This window comes from Amblyomma mixtum, chromosome 6, assembly GCF_055824585.1.
Source record: "Amblyomma mixtum isolate Tamu chromosome 6, ASM5582458v1, whole genome shotgun sequence".
Classification (NCBI taxonomy): domain Eukaryota; kingdom Metazoa; phylum Arthropoda; class Arachnida; order Ixodida; family Ixodidae; genus Amblyomma; species Amblyomma mixtum.
Window position 1 is genome coordinate 46,586,363 of NC_143017.1, and position 25,337 is coordinate 46,611,699.

Below are 25,337 nucleotides of genomic sequence, written 5' to 3' on the forward strand. Positions count from 1 at the left end.
AACCTAGTTACCGGGGGGAGGCACAGAGCGAGCCACACACATTATAACCCTCAAAATTTCGAAATGAGCTTATTCGAAGTTTGGGTCTATTCAAAATCCCAGTTAGAAAATTTCCAGGTAATACGCTGATTTGGTTGTGGCCTGAAAGGCTCCCTGTGCACGAGACCACCGTGCATGTTCAGCGCCGTTGTTCAACTGAAAAGTAACTCGAATATACTTTCACCGATCCCCAAATTTTCCACGCCGTTGTTCAACTCAAAAGTAACTCGAATATATTTTCACCGATCCCCAAATTTTCCACGCAAGTGTTATTCCCGGAGAATTCGTGCAGCAGCGTGGATAATGTGCAGAAAATGGCACAGTACATTATTTTGACTAAATCCCTATCTCTTGAATGCTCTACGCGGACGCCTGTGAGCTCTATGTATGATGTCCTGTGCTTGCGAGCACAGGCTTAAAAGGGATTTTTTTTACCCCCTGCAACTCGATTCAAACTCCTGATGCCAAGACAAAGAGACTCCATGATCCCGGGAAGAAATGGCTGGCACTGGAGCCCGGCCTCAAAGATGCACACCGGAAAAACTGCCCTGACGTCACCGCAATTAGCTTTTCAAAAACGGCCTATGATGGCAATGCCTAAATGATACCTCTTGGTCTTTCCTAGCTTATGAAAGCTCAGTTTTCACTGAGAGTAGTATATCTGTCATTAGAAAGTAGTAATTCATTGATACAGGTCAACTTAGTAGTTTGTCCTGAGCGTCCTTTTCAGAGGTGTGTGTGTGTGTGTGTGAGAGAGAGAGTGAGTGGGTGGGTGGGAGTGAGTGTGAGTGGAGTGAGTGAGTGATGATGATGATGTGCAACTTGGCTTCACTGTTGCCCTCACAGCCAGACGAAGGGAATGACAACACACTGACAAATTTGCACATGTGTCGCATCGCTTTATTCTCACTCTTTTCTGCTTAAAAAGAAAACCGGTAGTGCAAACAACCTGGTCACTATTTTTTTTACAAATATACAAAATGCTACACACTGCTTTCAGCCACGACAGCAGGCATGCCTTGTAAGCAGTGAAATCAAACGGCCCAGAGGTTTTCCACGGAAGTATTGACGAGAGACGCATCTTGCACAATGTTCCTTCCCACGCACTACCACTACAATGTGGCATAAATAACCCACAGTGGAAGCAACACTGCATAGGAACCACAAGAGTATGCAGCTTAGCCTCAGTGTTTTCGTAAAAGTGTCTGAATATCCGAGTAAACGCCAAGAAATAGCATAATCCACCTTATTTCAGGCGTTTCTTATTGGCATCCGGATTAAGAATGGTTCACTAACAGAGGGTACTTCCAAAACAACACAAGAACGAGTCGATACTCAGGCGTAGATTATTGAAATGACAACCAGGGACCTCGTTTTTGTGACAACACACTTGGTAAACGGAATGTTGACAAGATAAACCAGCCTGGCATGCAAGCTGCAAACAGTGAGTGCAGTGTTCCGTCATTAAATTCACTGTACAATTCAAATCTGGACTGCCCTGGCTCAAGCAGCAGCAAAACAACATTACACAAAGCAACCTGTTTGTGCAAGAGAAACAACATATGTTTAATTTAAATTAGCCATATTATCCCAGTATGTACATTTCCACAACCTGCTGGAAAACAGCAGCGCATGAAAACCAGTGCAGTGGGACATCCCACACAACTGGCAGTCTTCCAATCTACTAAACAAGTGACACTATTAACCAACACAGCTTAAATTATTCAAACATATGTACACCAAGGCATACACCACACACAGAGAATGATGTGCAATAATACATGACTGATAAGAGAAAACAGCAAGGCATTGGAGAGAGACACACCACACAGGGTATTTGTGCTTTTCGTACAAAAAATGAACACCATTTGCTCACTTGCTATGAAGCGGTTACAGTCGGGTGCTATTGCTTTTCATCAAAGAGGGACAATACTCTTAGTAAGTTACCTGAAGTGAACGTCTTACCTTCAAATGAGTGCATGTGGGGCAAGACTACACCTCTTAGAATTCTTGACACGTGTGTGGTGCCCAGATACAAAAGACAACTTACTTCAAGGTTTCTGCTAAACACTTCACCTACCTCGAGGAAAAAAAAAAGAATTAAGCTTAACACACATTGTCACAGTGTGGAGAAAAATTTTTCTCCGTAATCATGAATTTTAACAGTACTTATTGGACTCCCTTTTTCTGTAATAAAGAAATTGGAGTGACCGATCTCACGCAGGCCGCAATCAAAAAGTGTGGACGGTGAGTGAGCGCTTGAGGTTTGGCCCAGCCTTTCTTGGACACACGCTGCATCGTGCGGGCTAGAGCTGGCCAATCAGTGACACCCGTCATCACCGAGCAAATTCACGGGCTGGCTCCTAGTCCACACTCAGCTACTGTGCTCGTTGCTCGTAGCGCGAGACTTCCTGGATCGGCCACTGATTAGCCTACGCCCAGCTTTGACAACGCTGCGTGCATTTAGTGAGACAACATACGGTGTGCACATGGCAGCCAGGTACCATAGTGCAGTCATAAAAAAGCATGTTGTGTTAATCTGACCACCAACAACGACCTCACTAGCTAAAACTCCACCACTATGGTACAAAACTCTTCCATTCACTCACACGTCCTGAATGCATACAGCACCGAAGCACAGCTTCAGTGAGAGATCCTAACAAATCGTCGCATACTTCCACGCAGAGCGGCATGCAAACACATAGGGCTTTGGCGTCGGACACACCATTCCACTGCACACGTTTCACTACGACTAAATTTTCGGACAAACGCGTTGAGCCAGCCTGGCAAATGCACACGCTTGCAGTGGGACATCAGAAACTCCGCCACCTCGCAGGAACGTCGTCCACTCCAAGAGTGTGCATCCACAAACATGCGCAAACACTCCTGACACACATCGCGTACCGACTCAGCTTTTTTTTTTTTTTTTGCAGTGCTAAACCGCTACTCACTATGTGTTTAACAAGTGAAGGCTAGCCATTAAGACAGGAACTATTTCAACATGCCAGCAGAAAGTGCATGGCAAACAATATGAAGTGTGAACAGCAGGTGAAAAAAAGAAAAGCGCAATATGTGTTCACACCAACAGGAACCTCGGGGAGTCCATCCACTGAACTTTCATGACAAGATTATCCTTGAGAACGTCACAACACTCTCAATGTTTCAACGCACTAAACACATGCTTAAGCTAACGTTTCTTGCGGATTAGCGGAAGAGAATGGGACCTTGCCTCAACGAGTGCTCGCCAGGGGGCATTCATAAATACGAACAAGAAGGGGGAAGGATGACATTCATTTTCTGTCGAAGTGCACACAGGAGAGGATTGCAGAGCAAAAAAGACATAACAACACACAGCCACTCAGCAGGAAATGAGAGCAACAATAACAACAGGCGGGCACAAACACACGGACGAGGGCAGTGGCTGATATGCAGCAATGAAAGCAGCACGGTGGCAGCCGACAAATGATGGGTGATGAACCAGGAACTAACTGCTGGTCGGTCTTTGGGCTTTCTCTAGATGATGCTGGCTGGGAGCTTGTCGAAGACGTCCGACCGCTTGGACAGGCTTCCCCTCCGCCGAGACAACGTGGTCGACAACTGGTTTGGGTCCGGTCCACCACTATGCAGCAGCAACTCGTATATTTCGGTGAAGTTGGAGTTCTTGGCGTACGCCAAAGGAGTGCGACCTTCTGAGTCCACTGCCTTGGCGTTGGCGTTGTTCTGGAATTTGCAGAGGAAAGCTTTCAGACTCCGTTTTTCTTTAATGTTTCAAGCACAATAAGTGAAAACATCGAAAACGCAAGCCGCAGTCACCAACAAGTGCCCCTATGACTGTTCAAACACTGCTCAAGCACTTGGACAGCTTTGCCTCACCTCTGAGTATGGATTAAAAGTATGGATGATATAACAAGCAATTACAGTAAAAGCTCGTTAATTCGAACTTCACGGGACTGGGAAAAACGTTCGAATTATCGGATATTCGAATTATCGAATGGCCGCGAAAAAACCGACAACCATTTGCATTACGGTGTATGTAGGGTATTTACTCGGGTAACGAACCCACTCACATCATGAACCCACCCACCCCCGATTTTTGCCTAAGAATCTGAAAAAAAAAAAAAAGCGTCAGTCGTTGACGCTTCCCTCCGTTTGGCACTGTCACGGCCCACAACGCATCTCTTGGCGGCGCGCCAAGATGCTGCGCAGCGATAACATCACTTTTGACGTTAGCTCCAGCAAGGGGGAAGCGAACTTTGGCAGAGTGCCAGCGCTTGTTCGGTTGTGCAAGCCTCGTTTTCAGCACCCTCACGGCCCCCCAACGCATTTCTTGGCGGCGCGCCAAGAGGCTACCAGCAATAACATCACTTTTGACGTTAGCTCCAGCAAGGGGGAAGCGAACTTTGGCAGAGTGCCAGCGCTTGTGCCGGCGTCTTGTTCATGGCTGAGCGCGTTGGCGACCGACTGATGGGTGGAAGCATGGACGACACTCGCAAAGAAAAAAAAGTTTTTTGCTCGTAATTTGTAGAGCCCGTCCAAAGTCATAGCCTTCATTGGGCGTTGGCTGGGACCGTGCTGACAGTGCTTATCCGTATTTTCCAATTAACAGGGCTCGAATTAACAAGCATTTAGTTGCGAGCTCCGGAGGTTGCGCGGAAAAGAGGGTAGGCAGCCGCCAGCGCGGTCGCCAACCCCTTCCCTCCGGTGCCGCTGGCCACCGCGCCAGTGATGGCGCCATTTAAGCTTTACCCACTCTTCCAAGGTTTTATCTAGTTCCATCTTCTGTACCCGTTTAGGAAGTACGCAGCCTCTAACTATGCGGAGGAGGTGCTTTTTTTTTTTTTGGCCACATGCTGTGTGCCAAGCCACCCAGACGCGGTGGCGCGTAGTTCGAATTATCCATAACGGAATTGACACGCTTTCGAATTAACGGGCTTTTTTATACACAGATCTCTATGGAGCTTGGCTGGACCAAGTAGTGTAGTTCGAATTATCCGAAAATTCGAATTATCGAGTTTTGAATTAACGAGCTTTCACTGTACAAATGCAATCACTTGACGACAAGCAAGAGGCAACCAGAATAAAATAGGCTCATAGATCACTCCTTTGCCAGACATCTGTTAGTCTGAAAAAAACTAAGGAGGGTTTGGCCCATAGTTCAGACCAGTGCTCCGTGTACATGACACCTTGTCGTTGGTGAAGCGGCCCTTGCCTAGCTTGCTTTTCTGCTTGCCACAGCCGCGCTAGTGCCGAGCTTCAGCCATTAACGAAAAGTGAATGAAGGTGTGCTGTCGCTTCAGCCAACCACGAAAGGTTGGAAATCCAAAGAGGCCGCCAGTGTCTCGAAGACGTTTAAGTAATGAGCGTTAGCTGTCTGGTTTACTAGAATTGATATGAATGAGATTAAAGGGAGGTACACCAATGGGAATACGAATTTGTATGTTTATTTCCCAATGCTATTGTAGATGGCACTACAAGGCTCAATGCGAGATGTGCTGTTTCCTAGTTGCTGCCACAGATGGCGCTGTGATCTCAGGGTGGTAGCAGACCCCACGAAATCTCGAAATGTGATGAGTAAGAGCTAGCACTCTTAAAATGGAACGGAATCCATTTCTAAACTGCGACACTGCACCGGCCATGAAGTTTGTGTAAAAAGCGCCACCACCTCTTCTTTGAGCAGAGCGACAGGGCCACACAACTCACCCAGAGCAGCAGCTGGACCATGGCAAGCTTGCCCTGTGCAGCGGCCAAGTGGAGGAGGGTACGCGAGTCCCTGGCACTAGTCGGTGCATTGACCAACTCGTGCTGGTGGGGCGCTGCATGAGCCAGCAACAGCGCCACCTGCCGGACATCGCCCCGGCAGACGGCGTCACGCAGCTGCTGCGCTGTGGGGCCCGAAGGCAGCGGCACCAGGAACTCGCGCTGCTCGTACTTGGCCCGGATCCATCGTTCCTTCTCCTCACGGCTTGAATGTGGGCCCGGTTTGGAGTAGCCGCTGCGTGCCGCACTGCCTTCCCAGATGCAGTTGGAGGCCGTGTTGCCGAGAGCCATCATCACCGCCACATGCTCAGGCCTGGAATGTCAGGGAATCCTCAATATGCGACTGTGTGTGACTAGGGCACAGCTCATCGCTCGCGGTGCGTACAGCACATTGACTATCGTGGAGTCTGCGATTTACAGGCAGCGCTTAGTGCTCTAGGGTGCGGATGCGGTTCAAGATTTCGCATCATCCGCAGTGGCGTGGGAGAGAGTTCAGAACATCCAAAGTCGCACACATTGTACACAATGCACTCCGACCAGGGAATTTCAGAGTTGTATCGTCCAAAATTCACATCAACTGTGTTCGTATCATCGAGATTCTGCTGCACAAGTATCACCACCACCAGCTGTTTTGCATCAAGACAGTTCTTTGCACACAGACCTCCGAGGCAAGGCTGCACTGCCATTCACTCCCAGATGGGGATTAAGGAGTCCTTTTCAGTGCTGACACCACCTTGGCAAGTATGCAGTGAGGTTCAAGGATAAGACTGCTTCATCCTTCTACTTGCTGAAACAGCCAAACGTGGAAGAAGCTGAGCTCTATTCCACCGGATGTGCATGCAGGTCTACAAGAAGGCAGGCACTCTGTTGGCACTGGGAAAGCTGCATAAGCACAGAGAAGTTTACTGACCCTGAAGAAAAATTACCCTTGTTCTGTTGCGCTGAATTCTTTATGCAATTCCGCTTCTTGGCAAAATTCATAAAAACTTTGGGTGGTAAAATAAAAATTGTATACCATGTGGTTTAGCGTCCCGAAGCAATACAAGGACTTACAGAAGTGCTGCAGTGGAGGGCTCCAGATTAATTTAGACCATCTTGGGATTCTGTAACGTGCACTGAAAGCACACAGCACACGGACACCTTTTGCGTTCCGCCTCCATCAAAACATGGCCGCTGCAACCGGAACCAAACCCGTGACCTTCGGAACTGCAGCCGAATGCCAAAGCCACTGAGCCAAAACGGCAACATTCCCTGGCTGAAGCGCACTCCATCAAAGTAGCAGACTCATCGATGTAACTGCTACCAGTTGTCTGCCGCCGACCACCATACACAAGTGCAGGCAATGTCCCAAGTTGACGCCTCTGAGGTACAAAAAATTACAAACGTTTATGCAATGCCTCATGGTGGAAGAACCCGGCAATAGCTATTATGCTGTGCCCTCTTGCGCAGTGCACCATGGCACCTCACGTTTTCCACTGTGCTGCACTGCAGCTACAAACTCTTAGGTTGCACCGTAGATGGCCCTCTGTGCCACAGCTGTTGGGTTCCTCGCCCCCTGTGCTGCACCTCTACAGTGCAGTGCTTCCTTATGGTAAGTGGAAAACCAGCTGAAAGGACGCGTTCGCAAGAAGGAGAAGTACACAGGACAGCGCTCCTTGTGAACGCGTCCTTTTCCACTGGTTTTCCACTTACCATGCAACAACTGGCCCCACAAGCTACGCTTCTTCAATACTATGCTTCCTTCTGGCTCTCACCCTATGTTGCGGTGCTCTACCCCCGTTGCGTCTTCCCACTCTCCTACCCACCCTCTCCCTCTATTGCACCCCTCCAATTAGTGCAGACAAGAGGGGGTGATGTGACCCCCTTGCCGTGGGGGCGCCTGTGGCAACAATTCACAGCAGCTACCACTGTGACAAGTGAACGCAGCAAAAGTTCTCCAGAGCAGCCATATCCTTTGTGACCCAGCTGGACAACATTCTTCCTGTCAAGCGTGTCTCAGTGTGTCAACACAGAGCCCCAACAATGCCATCAAACCCTCAGAAAGCCCACTGTGTAGCAGCCACTGCTGTTGCGACTCTACTCACGGCCAGTCGTCCAAGTCGAGTGACCGAACCCGTGAGATGTGGGAGCCCAGGTTGCGGTGGATGCCCGAGCACTCGATGCAGATCAGCGTGCCCAGATTCAGGCTGGCCCAGTCCGGCTCTGCACCAGAAAGCGGCCAATCAATCATTACAACAAGTATACACAAGCACTGCACAAACGATCGGCACGTGAACATGCATGAGCATGTCCACAACATCGCGCAGGCTATTTGCTTGGAGTGTGAGCACTTTTGAGTTGTCAGGTGCATGCAACTTCTGCAAGGGAATCCTACCTTTTCGTGGCACCCATCTTGCAAAGAGTTTTGGTTTAGTTTGGTTTATGGGGTTTAACGTCCCAAAGCGACTCAGGCCATGAGAGACGCCGTAGTGGAGGGCTCCGGAAATTTCGACCACCAGGGGTTCAACGTGCACTGACATCGCACAGTACACGGGCCTCTAGAATTTCGCCTCCATCGAAATTTGGCCGCCGCGGCCGGGATCGAACCCGTGTCCTTCGGGTCAGCAGCCGAGCACCATAACCACTGAGCCACCGCGGCGGCCAGCAAAGAGTTTCGCAGCCTGCCTGCTCCCAAAGGGACTTTCAAGCTATCCACAGTGTTACCTGCTATTTGATAGACCTACACCCAAAGAAGCCTATCACTAAAACCCCTAAAGGGACACCGAGGGCAAACTGAAGATGGCCTGTACCATCAGATCACCACATTAATGACAAGAGGTAGCTTGCACTGAAAACGGAGGTTTTCTATAGGCTAGAAAAGCCGAAAAAATTGAATACAAATGCAACCAGTACTGCCCGCTTTTGCAAGCAAACTACTGTGTGTCGCAATGATTTGGTGACGCGAATCTCTGAGACTAGGCAGCACTGCCATTCATTTTAAAACAGCGATCACGGAGTCTTTCTCGGTCTTGACATCACAAGTTTGAACGGTGTGGTGGGAAAAAATAGTTCCACCACTCAATCAAATTTTTTCAGCAATTTGTGCATGCTTTGCTGCCAGAAAGCATTACACAGCCAGACAGTGACTCAGAATTGATTTTGACTGAGAACCGAAAATGGCAATGCCTGAAGTCTGGTTACTTGATTTGCAACATACTGCATATGCAATACTTATAGGTCCGGGTTGTTGTAATCAATTCTGCTGCTCAAAACTACTGGCCTATTTAGGGTCTAACACTGACAACCTCAAGGTAGTTTATGATGGTCTATGTTTTTTGACAAGTTCAACATGGGAACTTGCCTGGATTTTCCAGAATCGGCAAAAAACTGCAGCCGTCTGCGGTAAAGCCTTCGAGGCAAGCGGACCAGCCAATATGAAAGGCTGCGCCATCTGACGAACTGTGAGGCAACCAATGTCACAGCTCAAAGTGGTGGTGGGTCTCACAGCTCGCCAGATGGCGCCACCTGCCAAATTGGCTGCTGGGCTTGCCTTGACGAAAATTTTGACGTAGCCGACTGGAGTTTTCTGCCGATTCCGGAAAATCCAGGCAAGTTCGCATGTTAAACTACTTGTCAAAAAAACACAGACCATCATAAGCTACCTGTACGCGAGGTCTCTTTAAAACAACCATCTCGCGCACTACGCTGTGTTCAGGGAAACACTACTCACGTGGTGTGTCGCAGTCGGCACAATGAGAATTGCCAGGGACGGTGGTGCGGATCGCCTGAACCGAGGTCGCCGAGTCGGCTATGCTGTTCATGCGGCCCTGTCGAGGGAATGGCCAGAGAAAAATCAGCTACGGCCAAAGTGCCAACAGTTTTACAACGCACTGAAATGGCACTAAATTTGAATTTTTCCAACCTTGGCTTTGCTGCTCTCGTTTCCCTGGAGGCTGCTGAGAATTTGCTGCTCGATGGCACTGACCCAGCCTTCCCGATCCTGAAAAGAACAAAAAAAAAACATTCAATGCAAATGCCTAGCTGCCATTGGTCATAAATAGCGCTGCAGTCATGTCCTGTCCCAAATTTATGCACCAAGCACAGGGATAGATACATTTTCCCGCCAAAAAAGGGCATGTTTTCAACTGTTAGTTAGTTTATAACATTTTAGAAAACTTAAAAATGCAAGAGCAATCACCAACTGCACTTCCTCCTGGGTTGAGAGGAAAATGTTCAACCCAGAATGACATGAGAGGCTCTTCCCTTAGTTCCTCAAGCTTCGAGCATGGAAATGAAAAGAAATTTATTGTGCTAACACGTCCACACAGTACTTCACACTTTTTCTTTAAATTTTATGAAAATGAAATTGTAAGGGGCATGTGCCCAATGCAAAAACAGCATAAAATCGATTTGGTTGAACCTTCTAAACCTTCTATGTGCGTACATGATGTCCATCAGCCTAAGATGGGCCTTAGCCAGAGTGCAGCTTATTACCGACTCCATTAGAGTACGAACTTGTTCGAACTTAATTCGAATTTCGGTATCATTCGAGCTGTACTACTTGGTCCTGCCAAGATCCAAAAACAAAGTGACACCACACTGTAAAGGCAGGATATGTGAGGTTTAACACCCTCAAGCTCCATGCCCAATATAAGAGAGACTGTAGTGGAGGGCTCCTTATTTTTCCTGTCATGGTCTGGGGCTGTGATCGCTACTTGCCCTAGATGTGTTTCCTCACCACTTACAATAAATAGCTCACCGACCGTGTTTACACAAGTTTAGTTTGGATTTTTTCGAAGCAAAAATCTAAAAAAGGAAACAAGACGGCCCATTAACATGCACAGATCAAAGAAAAAGATGGCACATTAATTTACAGATGCACACCCTCAAGCAGTAATGTCCACAAGACACCATGCGACAGCTGTGCCCATAAATAGAAGGTCAGACAAAACTCGTGCAGTGGAGGTTTCTGCTGGCAAGGTTTGCTCTAACCCGCGAGTGCCCACCAACAAAATGCGAGGATGGGTCAGCCGCATCCTTTACGGTACAACGTAGTCATAAAAACAATCACACAGCAAAGGACATTGCATAAACATTTCCATAAACCACGCAGGAGTGGGCACCTGACCAACCACCGTCGCCACTGCCCTGCCATAATTGCACACCTCGGTTCCATGAAACGAGAATTTTGAAAAAGTTCACGTCCCAACTTAGCAGAGAAATTTACAAAGCTTACTGTATAAAGAAGGAATTGAGTTAGCGTGTCAACAAAACTTCCCTCTCGCTAACCAAAAAAAAGAGTTTTCATATCTCGATGTAAATCTGTGCAACACATGCCAGCATGCCAGTGTTTTGTGATGATTGGTTGTTAGTTTCCAGGCGTCATTACGACCACTGTATAAATGTGCACAAATACCAGTGTAAAGACCAGTGTAAAGTGTATAAATGTGACGTGTCTCTGAAGTAAAACTCAGCTGAAGTTCCGCGCTTCCTCCTCCAGTCTCCTTCGTCCCTTGCCGTTCGTGCGATTACAGTATGCATTCAGGCACCACAAGCCACTTACATCGCCGTTTGATGCCTCGAACTGCCACTGCTTGTTGTCGAGGGACACAATGATGAACTCGTACCCATCGGAATCTGGAACACACAATCGTGGTCGGATGCCACGGTTAAAAAAGCATTAACACAACTCAACATGTTCGGCTAGCTCAGACGCTTCCGGCCTAGTAACGCCTGAAGCGCAAACAAAAACACTCTCAATTTCACTCGGTCGTATGGAGGTTATTTACACCACCACCACTGAAAAACCATTTGCAGATGTCATTCACAGCTGAGTCGCCACACATGCCACCTAGATCATGGCACAATTTTCAGGTACCAGCATACAGCTCCCACAAAGGGTTTTTCATGCAACACTACACTTGCTGGCTCTACTATGCTTATCAGGTGATGCAGTGCTTCTTGATTATCAGGTGATGCAGTGATTCAAAGTAAGACATGATGTTGGGCTAGTCGGTTCATGGTTAGAGCGAAACAAAACTGCGCGAAGACGACGGGACAAAAGAAAGGCACGAATACACACACACAAAGCGCAGACTTCAAACTGACTTTATTTCGTAAAAGCAGGGTGCTTATAAAGGCAATCACAGCAAACTAGGAGACAAGCAGAAGCAACGTGCGAACGGCAATGACAGAGTCAACAAGACCACGTGTGAATTACGACGCATGAAAAGTCCGGATGTGTCCATCTAAGAAATTGATTTCTTGACATGAAAGAGATAAAGAAGGGGCACTAACACACTTATCACCCCTTTTAGAAATGAAATAGGCCTCGGTAACTTCTCTTTCGGTTTTTGTTTTGGCCTTTGAAAGGAACTGTTTTTTCCAGGTAAGGAGAACAGTTTTTGGAGTTGCAGTTCTTACAGTGCAAGGGTAGATTGCTGCCAGTGCCACTGCTAAGGGATCGTCGGTGTTCTAAAGCGCGCTCATTAAAACAACGGCCAGTCTGGCCTATGTAGGAACGACCGCATGAAAAAGGTATTTCGTAAACAACTTCGGAAACACCTTTTGTAAATTTGTTCCGGTGGTTCAAACAGGCATTCAAACAGGTTCCTCACCAGAGGTACCTACAGGGACTAACACAGCTGTACACTCACTGTGATGTTAAACTAATGTGGATTAAACACTTCTTCGCATGTAGAAGTATGATCCCCTCATTTAATACCCCTTCCACTCATGTCACGTGTGGTGCAGACCGAGGTGGCGTGCTTGGTCTTTTGTTTCTTCTGCTCTACATTACTGATGTAACCGGCTGTGTAACATCTCAAGTTGGACTATTTTCTTTTCTTAACATTACTTATGATATTGAGTAACAATCCCTTCGATCAGATCTGGATGCAGTACGCTCATGGTGTCCCACAATAGTGAGTAACAACAATATTTATTAGTTGGTTAACTTAGTTAAGTTAGTTAACTGTCGTCACATTCGCGGCATCATTGAACGCGGTTTCGTTCACAAATTCTCCGTTTGAGGTCACTGCTGTTGTGGCAGGCAACTGCATGGTCATGATGGGATTTTTTAACATTTTGTGCACCTTCTTTTTCAACACAGAAAAACCTCATGCACAGAAAATATCAACTAATCAGTTAGACGTTCCTTGCCATGCTCTACAATCGGGACCCGGAATTTCTGGCAGAAATGCAATAGCTAAAAAGAAAGCTTTTTCAATTTATTCATTTACTCAATTCAACAAAATAAAATACTCTACAAACAGTGGTCAACAGCATGGTTGAAGTTGCCTCTGCCTTTTCTGCCTTGATATATTTATTAATCTCTGTCTAAAGTTTAGCCATTTTATGTATCCCATCGTACTGACCATAATCATAGAGTCGGTTTTGATTCTTGTAACGCCAAACATTTTTCTCAGGCATTCTTGCCGCGTACCTCGCTTGAGTGGAATCACCTTCCCGTAGATATTGCCGACATGAATAATTATGAGATGTTCCGCAAAGCTATAGCTAGCATTGTATATACTAGGGTATTATTTTAAATTTGTCTCTCTGCTGTATTTTTCTAATCTTATTCTTGTGTTTTTGTCATTCCCCTCCGTAATGCTTCTGGCCCTGAGGGGTATGATAAATAAATAAATAAATAAAGTTAGCTGGGACACCTTGTATAGAGCAAGAACTGCAAGTATTTCCCATTAAAATTTTGTGACTTTGCTATAGCGAATCGTTTGTTTCACTCACGCTTGATTACAGAAGCTTGGCTGTACACTGCACTGAGTTGATCCCGCTTCAAAACTTTTCTTGACATAGGCCATTTATAGGAAATATTCTCTACTTCCCCAAAGCCTATGGTGTGCCCCAGAGCAAGAACTGCAAGTATTTGTCATGAAAATTTTGTGACTTTGCTATTGCAACTCATTTGTTTTATCTACGCTTGATTATAGAGGCTTGGCTGTACACTGCACTGAGTTGATTCCGCCTCATAACTTTCCCTGACTAGGGCAATTTATAGGGAATAATATTCCCTACTTCCCCAAAACTCATGGTGTGCCCCTGGGCAACAGCAAAGGAAAAAGGTCCCACCTTCCATGGCCTCAAAGTTCTTGGCGCCAGTGCTTTTCATGCGCCGGTGACGCTTCTTCACGTTGGGCGTCTCCAGCTTGGACAGCATTGGGTTGGTGTTGGGCACAGCAGGGATGAGCTGCGTCTCGCTCCCATTGAGCATCCCTGGGGAGTTAGGAGGAGGCATACAGCGTCAATCAGAGGACCACTGCCACTTTAGCAGCCCCCAAATAAACGCAGTAGGCCCATGCATCTGAACACAAGCGCTACTGCCAGCTGTTTATTCAAACGGAAAAACGCACACTTGTGTACAGCTGCACACATCTACGCATGTTCAATGCGGTGCAAAATTCCCCAAGTGGGCTTTCACACATATCAGTCATGCTGCGTACAAGATGACCAACGACCTGCTTTGAACAACTGCAACGCGAAAGCATGCATTATTTTTAATCCTTCCATAATACTTAATGGTCACTTGCATACTTTATGCTCACACTTAAGGTATTTGTCCAGTCACCGTCATAACTCTCCTAGCATGAGCTACGTCACCTCATTTTGGTCAGCTATGATATGCAGGAAAGCCCACTTGCGGAACTTTGCATCAGGCTCCCAAAGAGTCGAGTCAAGGTGTCAAAGCAGGGCAAGCAATTGTGTAAAACTCCCACCTACCGCATGGTGCACTGAAACCCGAGCACCTCTTAACTCTTTCGTTACCACGCCACTGTGCTTCGATCACCGGTGATCGAAAAATTCGAAGCGCTACGGCAGCGCGACCGCTACGGACTTGCTGAGTCATTCGGTTTGTTGTTCACACATTGAACTTCAACTTCCTGTTTAGTTTATATTTTTGCCAAAAAGCGGCAATTTTTGAGACGCGCTTGAAGTCGGGTGTGCGGCGTCGGGTGCTCCGAACAAGCCGTCATCATCGGGAATGGCGCTCGCTCGAAAAAACCCCGTTCCACTCAATTCCGCTGCGTTTGATGTATCGATTAGCACGGACCGTGACGACGATGCTGTATCGTCAGGTATTGTTTCGAAGCTCAAACTGGGCAACGAGAGCCCAGAACGCTCGCCTGTGCATTCAGATTCCTCGTTCCGGTCTGTTTGTGCGAACCGAAGCTCCTCATTGTAGCCGTTACAGTGATGTGGCGCCATCTAAGTTGTTCTCCAGAGACTACAGTTTCGGTTTCTGCGTAGAGAGCAATTTTCCCACGACGCGCGAATTTTTGAAACGCCCTTGAAGCGGAGGGTACAGCGCGGACGCTCCGTGCATGGCGTCGGGCGCGCAGACGGCGCGCGCTCGGAAAAACCTTGCTGCGCGCAATTCTACTGCGTTGACTGCAATTATTATCTATGCTACGAGTAGTAGAGTCTCTGGTGACGATGTTGCATTGTCGGATTTTGGTTCAGACGCTGTAACTGCGCAAACCGATCCCGGAACGTTGGCCTGATAGTTTCGCTTTCTTTTTCCTGTCCGCTTGTGCGGGCGCATCTGGTTTGTTGTTCAGACGGTTAGTTCCATTATCAGCCTAGTTCGTAATTTCCCCGCCAGTCGTGCATTTTTGAAATGCCCTTGGGGCATAGGCTTATTGCGACATAATACGCGGTGAGGATGGCGCCGCGTCGAGGTCGGGCGCTTCGCGCGCTCGGAAGAGTCCCGCTGCACGTGATTCTCCAGCCTCTGCAGCTGATTTTCAAGACCCTCCGAGCAGCAGTGACTCGGACGAAGATGTTGTAACGTCGGATTTCGATTCTGCAGCTACATCGCAGCTATACTTATCGCATACTATATATCGCAATATCACACCTATACTTGTTGTGTTTTATATTTTTTTTTCAATTTTTGACGTAAATTAAATAAGTTTTGATTTGTATTGTTTAAACAACGCTTACCAAGCTTTCGTTTGGCGCATAACATTACACTTCCAATTTTTTTTGTTTGACTGTAAAAATCGCTTAAAGGGCACTCTCAAACGAGCCTTTTCAAGAGGCATAAAGAAAAAAAATTCTAGCTCGAAAACTATTCAAGTTATAATTTTCAAACTTTAATTCCATGTTTTAGAAAGAATTTGAATTGTTTTGTAATTTCTAGAATTTTTTTTAGTACAAGTGTTTCGAAAGTTATTGTCATATAAACACAAAACTTTTGTTCTTTTTTACTTTTTGTTGTGTTTACTGATTTTTTTTCACAGCATTTGAAGCAGAATATGAGTTCAAATAAATTTCATTATAAAGCGCATTCTATCTGAATTATTGTTATGCATTTTATATAATTTTATCTATCACACTTTTTCTAAAAAAAAATTTTGTCTGAGACATGTGAAAAATGGTCGTTTTTCCCGTGGTAAGGAAAGAGTTAAGCGGGTGTAAAAGCCAACGTGACAATGATTGGAGGGCCCGTCGCTAGGCCAAAAAATAGCCTGGCCACATAGTTTCGGATTCTGGTTCCGACAGCAGTCCGACACATTCTCCCCTTGCTTACGTTCAAGTTCTTGCAGCACACCAAAACTGTGTGCTCTTCACGGGCTTATAGGTGCTTGAGCTGTACAGCCGCCTCATAAAGCTGTACTACATCTTCGTATTTTCGTCAGTAATTTTTTTTTTTTTGGAGGGGGGGGGGGGGGGGGCACTTTATACACCTTTGGGTAACCCGGGCGTTTCTTCCAGTCTCTTGAACTCCAAATTATTGGGGTTTTACAGGCCATCATGTTATTTTTTGTTGCCAGTCTTGTCATTTTATGGATTTCATCTTGCATGACCACATTACAGGTTGGATACTGTTATGCTGTCTGAACAAGTCGTACACAGTTCTGTGCACATCATATATTTTTACATGGTGCTGAGTCAGTCTAGTTTCGTTTATTTCAGTTGCTATTTTGACCACATACTATTTTGAAAAAAAAAATAAAAAAATAAAAAATAAATAAATAAAAGGCAACAGCATTTGCTTGTCTATCATTTTCTGAAATTTTTTTTTGTGCTGATCAGATATTCAATATTTGAAGCCATTTTTTTTCTTCACACTCGCATTCAATTCGTATGTGAAAATTTCAATATTCGCACACCCCTACTTTAAAACCCATGCGAAATCACGAGTAAAGTCAATCAGTTGTTATTTCACACATCATTCCATCAAAGTGTGGTTCGTCCCAACTCTAGCGTGCCAATAGTCGCTCTGTGCCTCCAAACAGTGTGGTCATCCGCCAAGAACCAGCACCAACTAGACCACATCCTTGCACTGCTGTCATCCAAGAAAGTTCCAAAGCAAGATAATGGTAGAAGAACTGTAGATTGGGCTAGTTGGTGTAGATCCATAATGGTGGTTCAACAGCGCAAGCACACGCAGACCAAGAAAGAGACGAGACATACACACACCCCCCGTGTGTCTTGTCTCCTTCTTGGTCTGTGTGTGTTTGCGCTGTTGAACCATCATCAAGGTAATGGAACCGGTAACGGTAAACGGTGCTCAATGACAAAGCACTGCAGCGAAAGATACGCACAGCACAGTGGTGGTCCGACCTTGTTTGTTGGTAATGTGCCGGTAATGTGCACACAGTGGGGTGCAAGTTGCCGTGCAAGCACGCACACACAAAACAGCAGGCGAGGAAGAGGGGGAAAGCAGTGGCGGCAGTGCGTACCTGAGAAGAAAGCACTGCTGTGCTGAACCTCAGCAGGCTCAAAGCTGGCCAGACAGTCTCGGTCACGGTGCTCCTTATACTTGAAGTAAGGAACACCTGTGGTTGCCCCAGCGGACAGCAGGACGGGGGGAGGCCAGAAAGCAAGCGGGGTGTGCTCAGTGCTGCAGCTTGAGCCAACAACACAGCTCAAGGCGTTACGGGGCAAAGCATACTGTGGCGACGTTAACCCTTTAACTACTAATGCCAAGCTGTAATCGCACGGGAGATTGTACGAATATCACCAGTAACGAGTCACACTCGCCCGGCCCGATGTTGCGCTGCTCCCGCCACCAATGACGAGTTATGGTTGGAAATCGCGTTGGTTGCAAATTTTCGACACTAAAGGGTGGCAGTTATTCATGAAATGCGCTTTGCACCTTTAGTGCATGTTTTGAGCCCGACAACGGACATTTTCGGCAAAAATCTAAAAAAAATGGCCAATTTTGGTAGGGTTTTTCAGATATAATTTGGTAGTTAAAGGGTTAAGCACCTCTAGTCTGCTCTCTCTCAGCTCATAAAGAATGGATTAGCGCTGCTCAGCTAAGCACTGGCAGCTAATTAAATAGGAGATCACAAGGCGTGTCACAACATCTAGTGCTAAACGTGTTGGTAATTGCAGCCCAACTAGGTGCTTCAGGTCCTAGCAGTCATATCCCACTTTCTACATTGGCAGTAACTATGTGCTGGTGATATTCGAGGTTTAACATCCCAACACTGCAAGTGGGCTTCGGATTAATATCGACCCTGCGGGACTGTTTAACGAGTACCAATATCGCATTACACACAGCCACTTCTTCACTTCACTTCACTTTAATACCGTCTGCATCTGCCGTTCACCTAGGTCAGCAAATATGTAATGCAAGATTAAATAGCTAGATGAAGTAAGGTCTCAACCTGGATGCACTATGCTACCTCACGTTTTTTTTCCTCGCCTGCCCTTTTTACCCCCAGGCAGGCCAACCAAGCCACAGCAAACATCCAGAGTTGTTCTTGCACTTATTATTATACAGATGCATTTGCAAGGAATAAAAATGAAACAGGCGAACATTTCTACAGTGTGCCCGCGATTCTTAACCACTGCATGACCCCGAGATCTAAAGAAGAAAGAGTGCTGCATGTTGCTGAACTGACGCTAACCTACCAATAACAGTGTCTGCCTAGAACAAGTAAGTGGCAGTGTAACTAACTGCCTGTTCACTTAAATTAGTAGAAATAATTGAGAGAGTTCTAAATTGCTCGACATGCATAACAGATTTCCATTCTAAAGCTGTATGACACAAAAAGGGATATTTTACTCGAATGTTCTCCGCACTGTTAACAAATTGCATGGGATATAAAACTGCCACGGCAAGAGAACCTTTGCCTCTGGATGGCTTTCTGCACTCTCCTGCTAGCCACTGACATGCGCCTAGTTTCTACCACAGTCGCCACGAGTTAGTACGAGCCACCGCAATGTCACCTTTCCCCGGAGCTACACAATCTTTTAAGCACAAAGGGGATTTTCATAACATTCCTACAGTTACAAAACCCTGTGCCACCCATTTTATTCAACAGTGCAAATTCGTAACCAAAATGTTACTCGTACCAGTGGTGGTTTGAAAGTCAATTCATTTTAGCCAGCTGACCAAATAACTACCATGCATTAAAAGCACTCCTACTAGCTCCAAGTGGCCAGCTACAATCTCTCCCTTCTGTTGCTGCAACATGCATCAGCTTTCTTCCGCCCTTGTACCACCCACGACTTTCCCTCTCTGTGCGCGGGGGGGGGGGTCACTGAAGTCGTCCGTAACAGCAACGCACCGTAAGAAAGGTTTGTCAGGCTGAAGAAATCATAGGGTCGACTCAGGCAAGAAATACTGCGCGGAGAATGTTCCTGCAATATGTTAGTTTGGAGGAAAAGCTTCCGGTTCTATGTTAGTTCTGTTCCCAAGCTGCAGGCACTGACCACAGAGAGAGTGGAACCTATCAACCGGGACATCCAAATTAAGTTGAGCAAGTACTGAAGAACATCCCAACTCAGGACATTTCTGTCCCAGGAAAGCTAAAGAGGCATTACAGCAGACAATGGGTGTGGGACAAAGTTCAAAATGCTTCTTTGGACTTGGCAAGCAAGCACGCAGGCAGGGGGGGGGGGAGGGGGGTAGCATCATCAATGCCAGCAAAGGGGCTGCAACAGCTGTGAATGCAGCTGGATGGTGCCGGCAACACATGCATACGAGTTGTCACACAGGTGCATATGTCACTTAACACAAAACACTCTATGCCTCTATTTTCCAAGCCTCCCTGAGCTAAGGAACCATCACATCAGTTTAAAATGCAGACACACATCACCAGGTATGCGCCAGAAATGCATGCACCAGGAACGTACAGATGCCGGTTTAGAATGCGCCTGAATCAATTCGGTGCTCATTCAAGTCCTGCATGCTACCATGCAGCACACGGATCCCGAGAACGAAGGACAAAGCTGCACACCTCCGGCTAGGGACAGAGTGCCGACGTCAGAGGCCAGGTCGTTGACCTGCGGCGTAGATCCGGCCGCCCTTGAACCCCGGGGCTTCTGGCCGGGAATCTTCACCGTGGTGTGCATGAGCGGAATCTCCTTGCCGTGCACGTCATCCATGTAATCCTGCAAGAGAAAGAGGAAGGTTGTGCCACTCGGACCAGGTGCATCTGTCTTGCGTGTGGCATGGCGAAGCTGAAACAGTGGCCTCAGCAATAACCATTGTAATAGCTGTAGCTATCAGTAGCAGCTGCTGCAACAAGTTCTGAGTGAAGGTTTCTGTTAGCCCACCTACAGAACATAATGAAGCCCATGCAGATGGTGTGCACAGTAGCCTTTTCACTGTCACCGCTCTGGACCTGCACTGCTTTCTATGTTAAGACTTTTGTACTGTAGCTGTTATTTCTCTCCCTTTGCTTATGTTTGGTGCAATTTTTGACCATCGCCAATGGTGCATTTTGTTGCGAAAGCAACGCTACTGGAGCCCAGCTCAGCTTGTCGCGTATGCTCGTGGCGGTGTGGCTACCAGACGACCTGGAGTCGCCGTTGCCTGGCAACTGCTTCGGCTGTGCTCCAACAGGTGGCGCCATGCCGCTGTTTTAATGTGTAAGCATTACTTGGCTCATGCATGGCATTAACAGAAAGTGTGGACAAAAAACGTGGACACTTACTCTAGTTTACTCGAGTTATCAGATAACTCGGTTACTCAGTAGTAACTGGGGTAAGCTCGGGTAAGTTCGGAGGAGCAGCACGCACGCTGTTTCTTTTTTCCTTTTGTGCAAACCCCCCCCCCCCCCCCCCCCCCAGTAAAGCGGGTGACACAATAAACAGAAGAACTGGTCTGTGAGCCCTCCATTTTGCTCTCACTGGACCATATTCCACTGAAACGGTGCTGCAGGGGTGTGCGTGAAGGAGATCATGCTCAAGTGAGAAAGAATAAGGATAATAAGGATTATGATTATTATTATTTTTACCCCTTCACAAGTAGTGTAGCTAATTCATGACATGCCACTTACACGCAGTGTACTTATTACCACAAGGAGCTTGCATGCAAAGTCTGGTGTCACTGTGAGCAAGTTGCGTGAAGACAAAGGCACTTCCAGCTAATGTCCAACAATTCCTCACCTCTCATTTCCCTACAAACGTTGCAGGTAAAACAGGAAGACGTTTGTTCAATAAAGATTATTTCCTATCTAGGCCACAGAGCTGGTATGAGGTCTTTTATTAGGTCTTTCACACAACTCTGAATAGCTGCATGAAATGTACCAAATGCAAACTGATGCTGACTGACCACACATTGATTTATCAAACTTCAGTTATGCTAAAAAAAAATTTTATATTGGCTGTTGAATGTCCTACTGTTGTGGGGTTTAACATCCTGAAGCTGCACCTAGGCTACGAGGGACATCGTAGCGACGGGCTTCAGATTAACCTAGAACAACTAGGGTCCTTCAACATGCACTGACATTGCACAGCACACGGGCATTTTTAAAGCCTTTTGCCTCCATCAAATGTGACCACCGTAGCTGGGCAGGTGTTTTGAATGCGAGCACAACTGCCAGCTTAATGTGGGCGTAAGAAGTTGCTTTTTCCCTCAGTTCCTTCATAATGTGAACATATGGTTATCCCAGCCAGCATTTCAGCCCATGCCCCAGCTTCAAAAAAAAAAAAAGGACCCTCAGCAAAGGCGACCCAACCGTTTAGAGCCTCGGAGCCTTCGCTATTGGATAATACAGTAATTTCAATCAATAAGTGAGTCAGCAAAGGCGAATGGTGGCGAGCTCACATGGAGACTGGGGTGGTAGGTGAGCCTCCCGTCACTCGTCAGCGTGACGTACTTCTTCTTCCACTCCTTGTTGAGAGCCTTGACGCTCTTCTTGTAGAGGTAGCCCTGGAAAACGGGGAGACAGACATTTCCCAGTGAAGAAAGGCAGCCAGGCATGGGTCAAGTGAAGCTTTCCAGTTTCATTTTTTATGGCTTTAGTTCAGTTTAGTTTTAGCTCGAGATGCGGCCTAGAAAAGTGTTTCAGAAACACAGATCAAAGCAGGAACTCCAGCCACGAGGCATGATCAGAGCCCTGACGACAACTTCACAACTTCCCACAACCCATCCAAGCCTCCACTCTCTCTCCAGCGCTCCCAGTAACATGCACTGCAGAAGAAATATGAAACAAAGCGGACGACTCCTACACGCAACCCTGGAAGCATACTGTCGGTGACTGTATGCAGTAGCACAAAAGAAAAACTTGCTCGCCTCAAGATCGCTCTTTGTGCAAGCCCAATTTATGCGATAAAAGCAAGTTTCATCTAGGAGTGCACGTTACATTCCAACTGACACTCAAGCTTCCCATGGGGCAAACAAAATCGTGTGTCCCTCAAGCATTCTCAACACGCCAATGGAATGGAACTGCAGGCTGTGGAGACACGACTCGTCCCCTGTGGTTCGCTTCCCCGCAGTGCACCCTCAGCTCGTCCCCGGTGGTTCGCTTCCCCTCAATGCACCCTTCTTGGTTGTGTTACTTTAACTAACAGGGGAGGGCGCTCGCGTCGCAGCGCTACGAGCGCCACGGATGGCTTGTTTGCTGCGTGCGTGGGAGAGAGACGGTCCTCTTCTGCTTGGGGCCAGAGAAGCGCGCGGACGTTCACACGAGCCGCTCCGCTCTTCGGCGGCGGGCGCCTTGGGGTTGGAACATGCTGCCACCGCCTCGTCCGACTTCGGAGTTTCTCTTTGCCCTAGCGCGGGTGAACATGCGCTCATAGCCGTGCTGGTGAGTCAGACGTCCTCGATTCCTCAGCGTATTTTGCTGCTAGCTGGCATTATTATCGTTGTTGTAGCAATAAATGCCTTGTTTGTGTCAGCCAGTGTGTCATTCCATTGTTCCCTCAGAGCAAGGCCCACTGTAGTCGGCGTGCGCTCGGTAGTGTACGCGACCATGAGTTGGGGTCCGGCTGTTTTGAACTGGGCCGGCCACGGTTAAACGGGAAGAACGCATTTATCTCCCCTTTAAAACCCCACAAGGCCCAGTTGAGAAGTGCACTTACTTGCCGTACAGGAATCACTCTTCCGCTGCCCATCTCCCCATTACGCAGCTTCTTCTCTTCTTCCGCCTTCTTCAGGGGCTGTGCACACAAGAGATCAAGAGCAGGCTTCAGTGTTCCGCACATTGATCCTTATCCTCTCAGAGCATGCATCAAAGAAACAGCTCAACTCAAACAACGCTAACGTTAAAGTCAAGCGCTAGTTGGAAATAACAGCAGCCACAAGCACATGGGTGTCAAGCAGGGTGCTGCCATAGCTCTGCAATGCTTTCACTTTTAGATCCCAGAGCCATATGTCACTCCGGTGCTAGTGTTTTCAACTTGGTGCTCACATGGTTTCACACTAAGCATTTAGGTAGGCCCGTTTCACTTTCCAGCTCTTTCACAGCACAATTCACCACAGCCTCCTGTCTACATGGCGCAGTGTATGCATTGCGTACAGTGCACGTAAATAATGCCTGCTGGCATTTTCCTTGCCACAGGCTAGCTGCCCCTCCATCCCGCACATACCGACTGCAGCAGCATGGTAACACGGCGTGTATGGTCTCTTCTATTTGGATTAGTCATGGAAGAAAAATACAGCAGGCCTTATTCGAACTTCACGCCATTTACACGGAAAATATTAGAAAACTTGAGGGCATATTCAATTCGTTTCGAATAATTTTAGACGTATACTATTTGATTTGTTTGAATAATCGAAGACGAGGATATTCAATTTGGTATTCAAAATTTCCAAATATTCAACAGTGACGGCTGCCTGCAATGGTGAATATAACATCATCTGTTCATTATTATACTTGTCTTTCACTCTGGTAGAATACGCATTATGTTGCTTTGCTGTCACCAGTGATGTCACAGTATTCTGGCCTCTCAGCGAGGTGTGTTGCAGCAATGTCATGCGGTTGCATCACACATGGCATCACTAGATCCTTTGTGGTATGCCAATGCCACAGAGCCAGGAGAAGTGCCCTTAGTAGCTGTCACTTTAAAGTGTCGCAACTAATGATCAACAGGAAATGTTGGCTGCCAAATTACCCAATGAGCACTGGAACTCCCTTGGACGTCCTGTAGACGTCCTAAACGTCCGCAGAACGTCTATGAGAGTTTTAATTTTCATTGGGTACCACGACGCACGCTGGAGTAAGGTGTTTCAACACCCTCGCTCGTCATATCTACCACCCACCGTAAACAAGTTGGATCTGCGGCGCGTCTTCCGAGCCGTTGTTGGCGTGGAGCAAGGAGTCACGAACTCCGGCCGCTCCCGGTTGTTTCCGGTAGCGGCCGCCGGGGGTGGCACCACTTCCGAGGAGGCCTGCGACGTGCTCCGCTCCCCCTTCTCAAACTTCTGAATCTCCCTCTGCACCGAGGTGCCCGCTGTGATGCAATCGCGGATCTGCCGCAGATGGCTCTCCTGGAACAGTTGAAGAACAACGCACGCTGTTCCTCAGTCACACAATGACAACATGGTCAAAGCACACATTGGAGCTGGAAAGGTACCTTCACACTCGCTATGACTTTCAACACATCCGTAGTGAACCTGCTGAGGATTTCATTCCTTATACCCCTGTCAAGCGCACAAGTGTACTTATGGGGAGTGCGCTTCAGCATCCTGAGTGACACTTTGGGCTATGCTGTGCTACACGAGACAGCAAAGTGCACTCGCAGTAAAAAAAAAAATGGCGACAGAAAAATTAGCGGTATTTCTGAAGAGGACGATGGAAAAGAAAAAGGACTCCTAATATTTGATTGCTGGACGTAATAGCGCAATAAAACGAGGTTCAACAGTTAGTTCTTAAGGATGAAAAAAAAATAGAAATAGAAGAAAAGCCAAGACCAGCCAAGACCATCCAGAATTTCGGCAACAAACAAGATGGCGGCGGGCAGCGATGTTGCATCTGATCCCGTTCCTTCGTTTTGTTGCTTCGCTTGTAGCAATAACGAAGGAATTGTTTTCTAAAAGCAGTGCTACAGCATGTAAAGTAAAGTTATAAGTACTTTTTATGCACTATACATATCGTGCCTTTGAAGTCACTGCTGGCGAGGGTACGCACTCAGCCCTCAAAGTGTCGTCCGTGAACGCACTCCTAGCGGAGTGCACTCTTCCGTGAGTAACACTCCACTTGCGTCACTTAGATGCGGCAAAGTGTACTTACAGCAAGTGACACTCGTGGTAAGTGTACTTAACTTGCCCGCTTGACAGGGGTATTAGTAAAATAATGCACCCATATACACGGCACTCAAGCTGCATAAGCATTGTTTGTGTGCATTGATTTCTG

General features: G+C 47.1%; 1 protein-coding gene across 1 annotated transcript in view; it reads right to left on the bottom strand.

Moving 5' to 3' along the window:
* Window positions 1-917: 917 nt before the first annotated feature.
* Window positions 918-25,337, bottom strand: part of CenG1A (Centaurin gamma 1A) — a 72,144-nt gene continuing 47,724 nt past the window's right edge. Inside the window, exons 8-19 of the mRNA XM_089547838.1 lie at window positions 24,245-24,472; window positions 23,065-23,142; window positions 21,809-21,913; window positions 19,995-20,148; window positions 17,484-17,579; window positions 13,867-14,010; window positions 11,339-11,412; window positions 9,698-9,775; window positions 9,506-9,602; window positions 7,881-7,998; window positions 5,740-6,109; window positions 918-3,759 (exon numbers count right to left, since the gene is read on the bottom strand). Of these exons, the coding sequence (XP_089403964.1) occupies window positions 3,553-3,759; window positions 5,740-6,109; window positions 7,881-7,998; window positions 9,506-9,602; window positions 9,698-9,775; window positions 11,339-11,412; window positions 13,867-14,010; window positions 17,484-17,579; window positions 19,995-20,148; window positions 21,809-21,913; window positions 23,065-23,142; window positions 24,245-24,472 (1,749 nt within the window). The 3' untranslated portion in view covers window positions 918-3,552. The remainder of the gene's footprint in view (window positions 3,760-5,739; window positions 6,110-7,880; window positions 7,999-9,505; window positions 9,603-9,697; window positions 9,776-11,338; window positions 11,413-13,866; window positions 14,011-17,483; window positions 17,580-19,994; window positions 20,149-21,808; window positions 21,914-23,064; window positions 23,143-24,244; window positions 24,473-25,337) is intronic.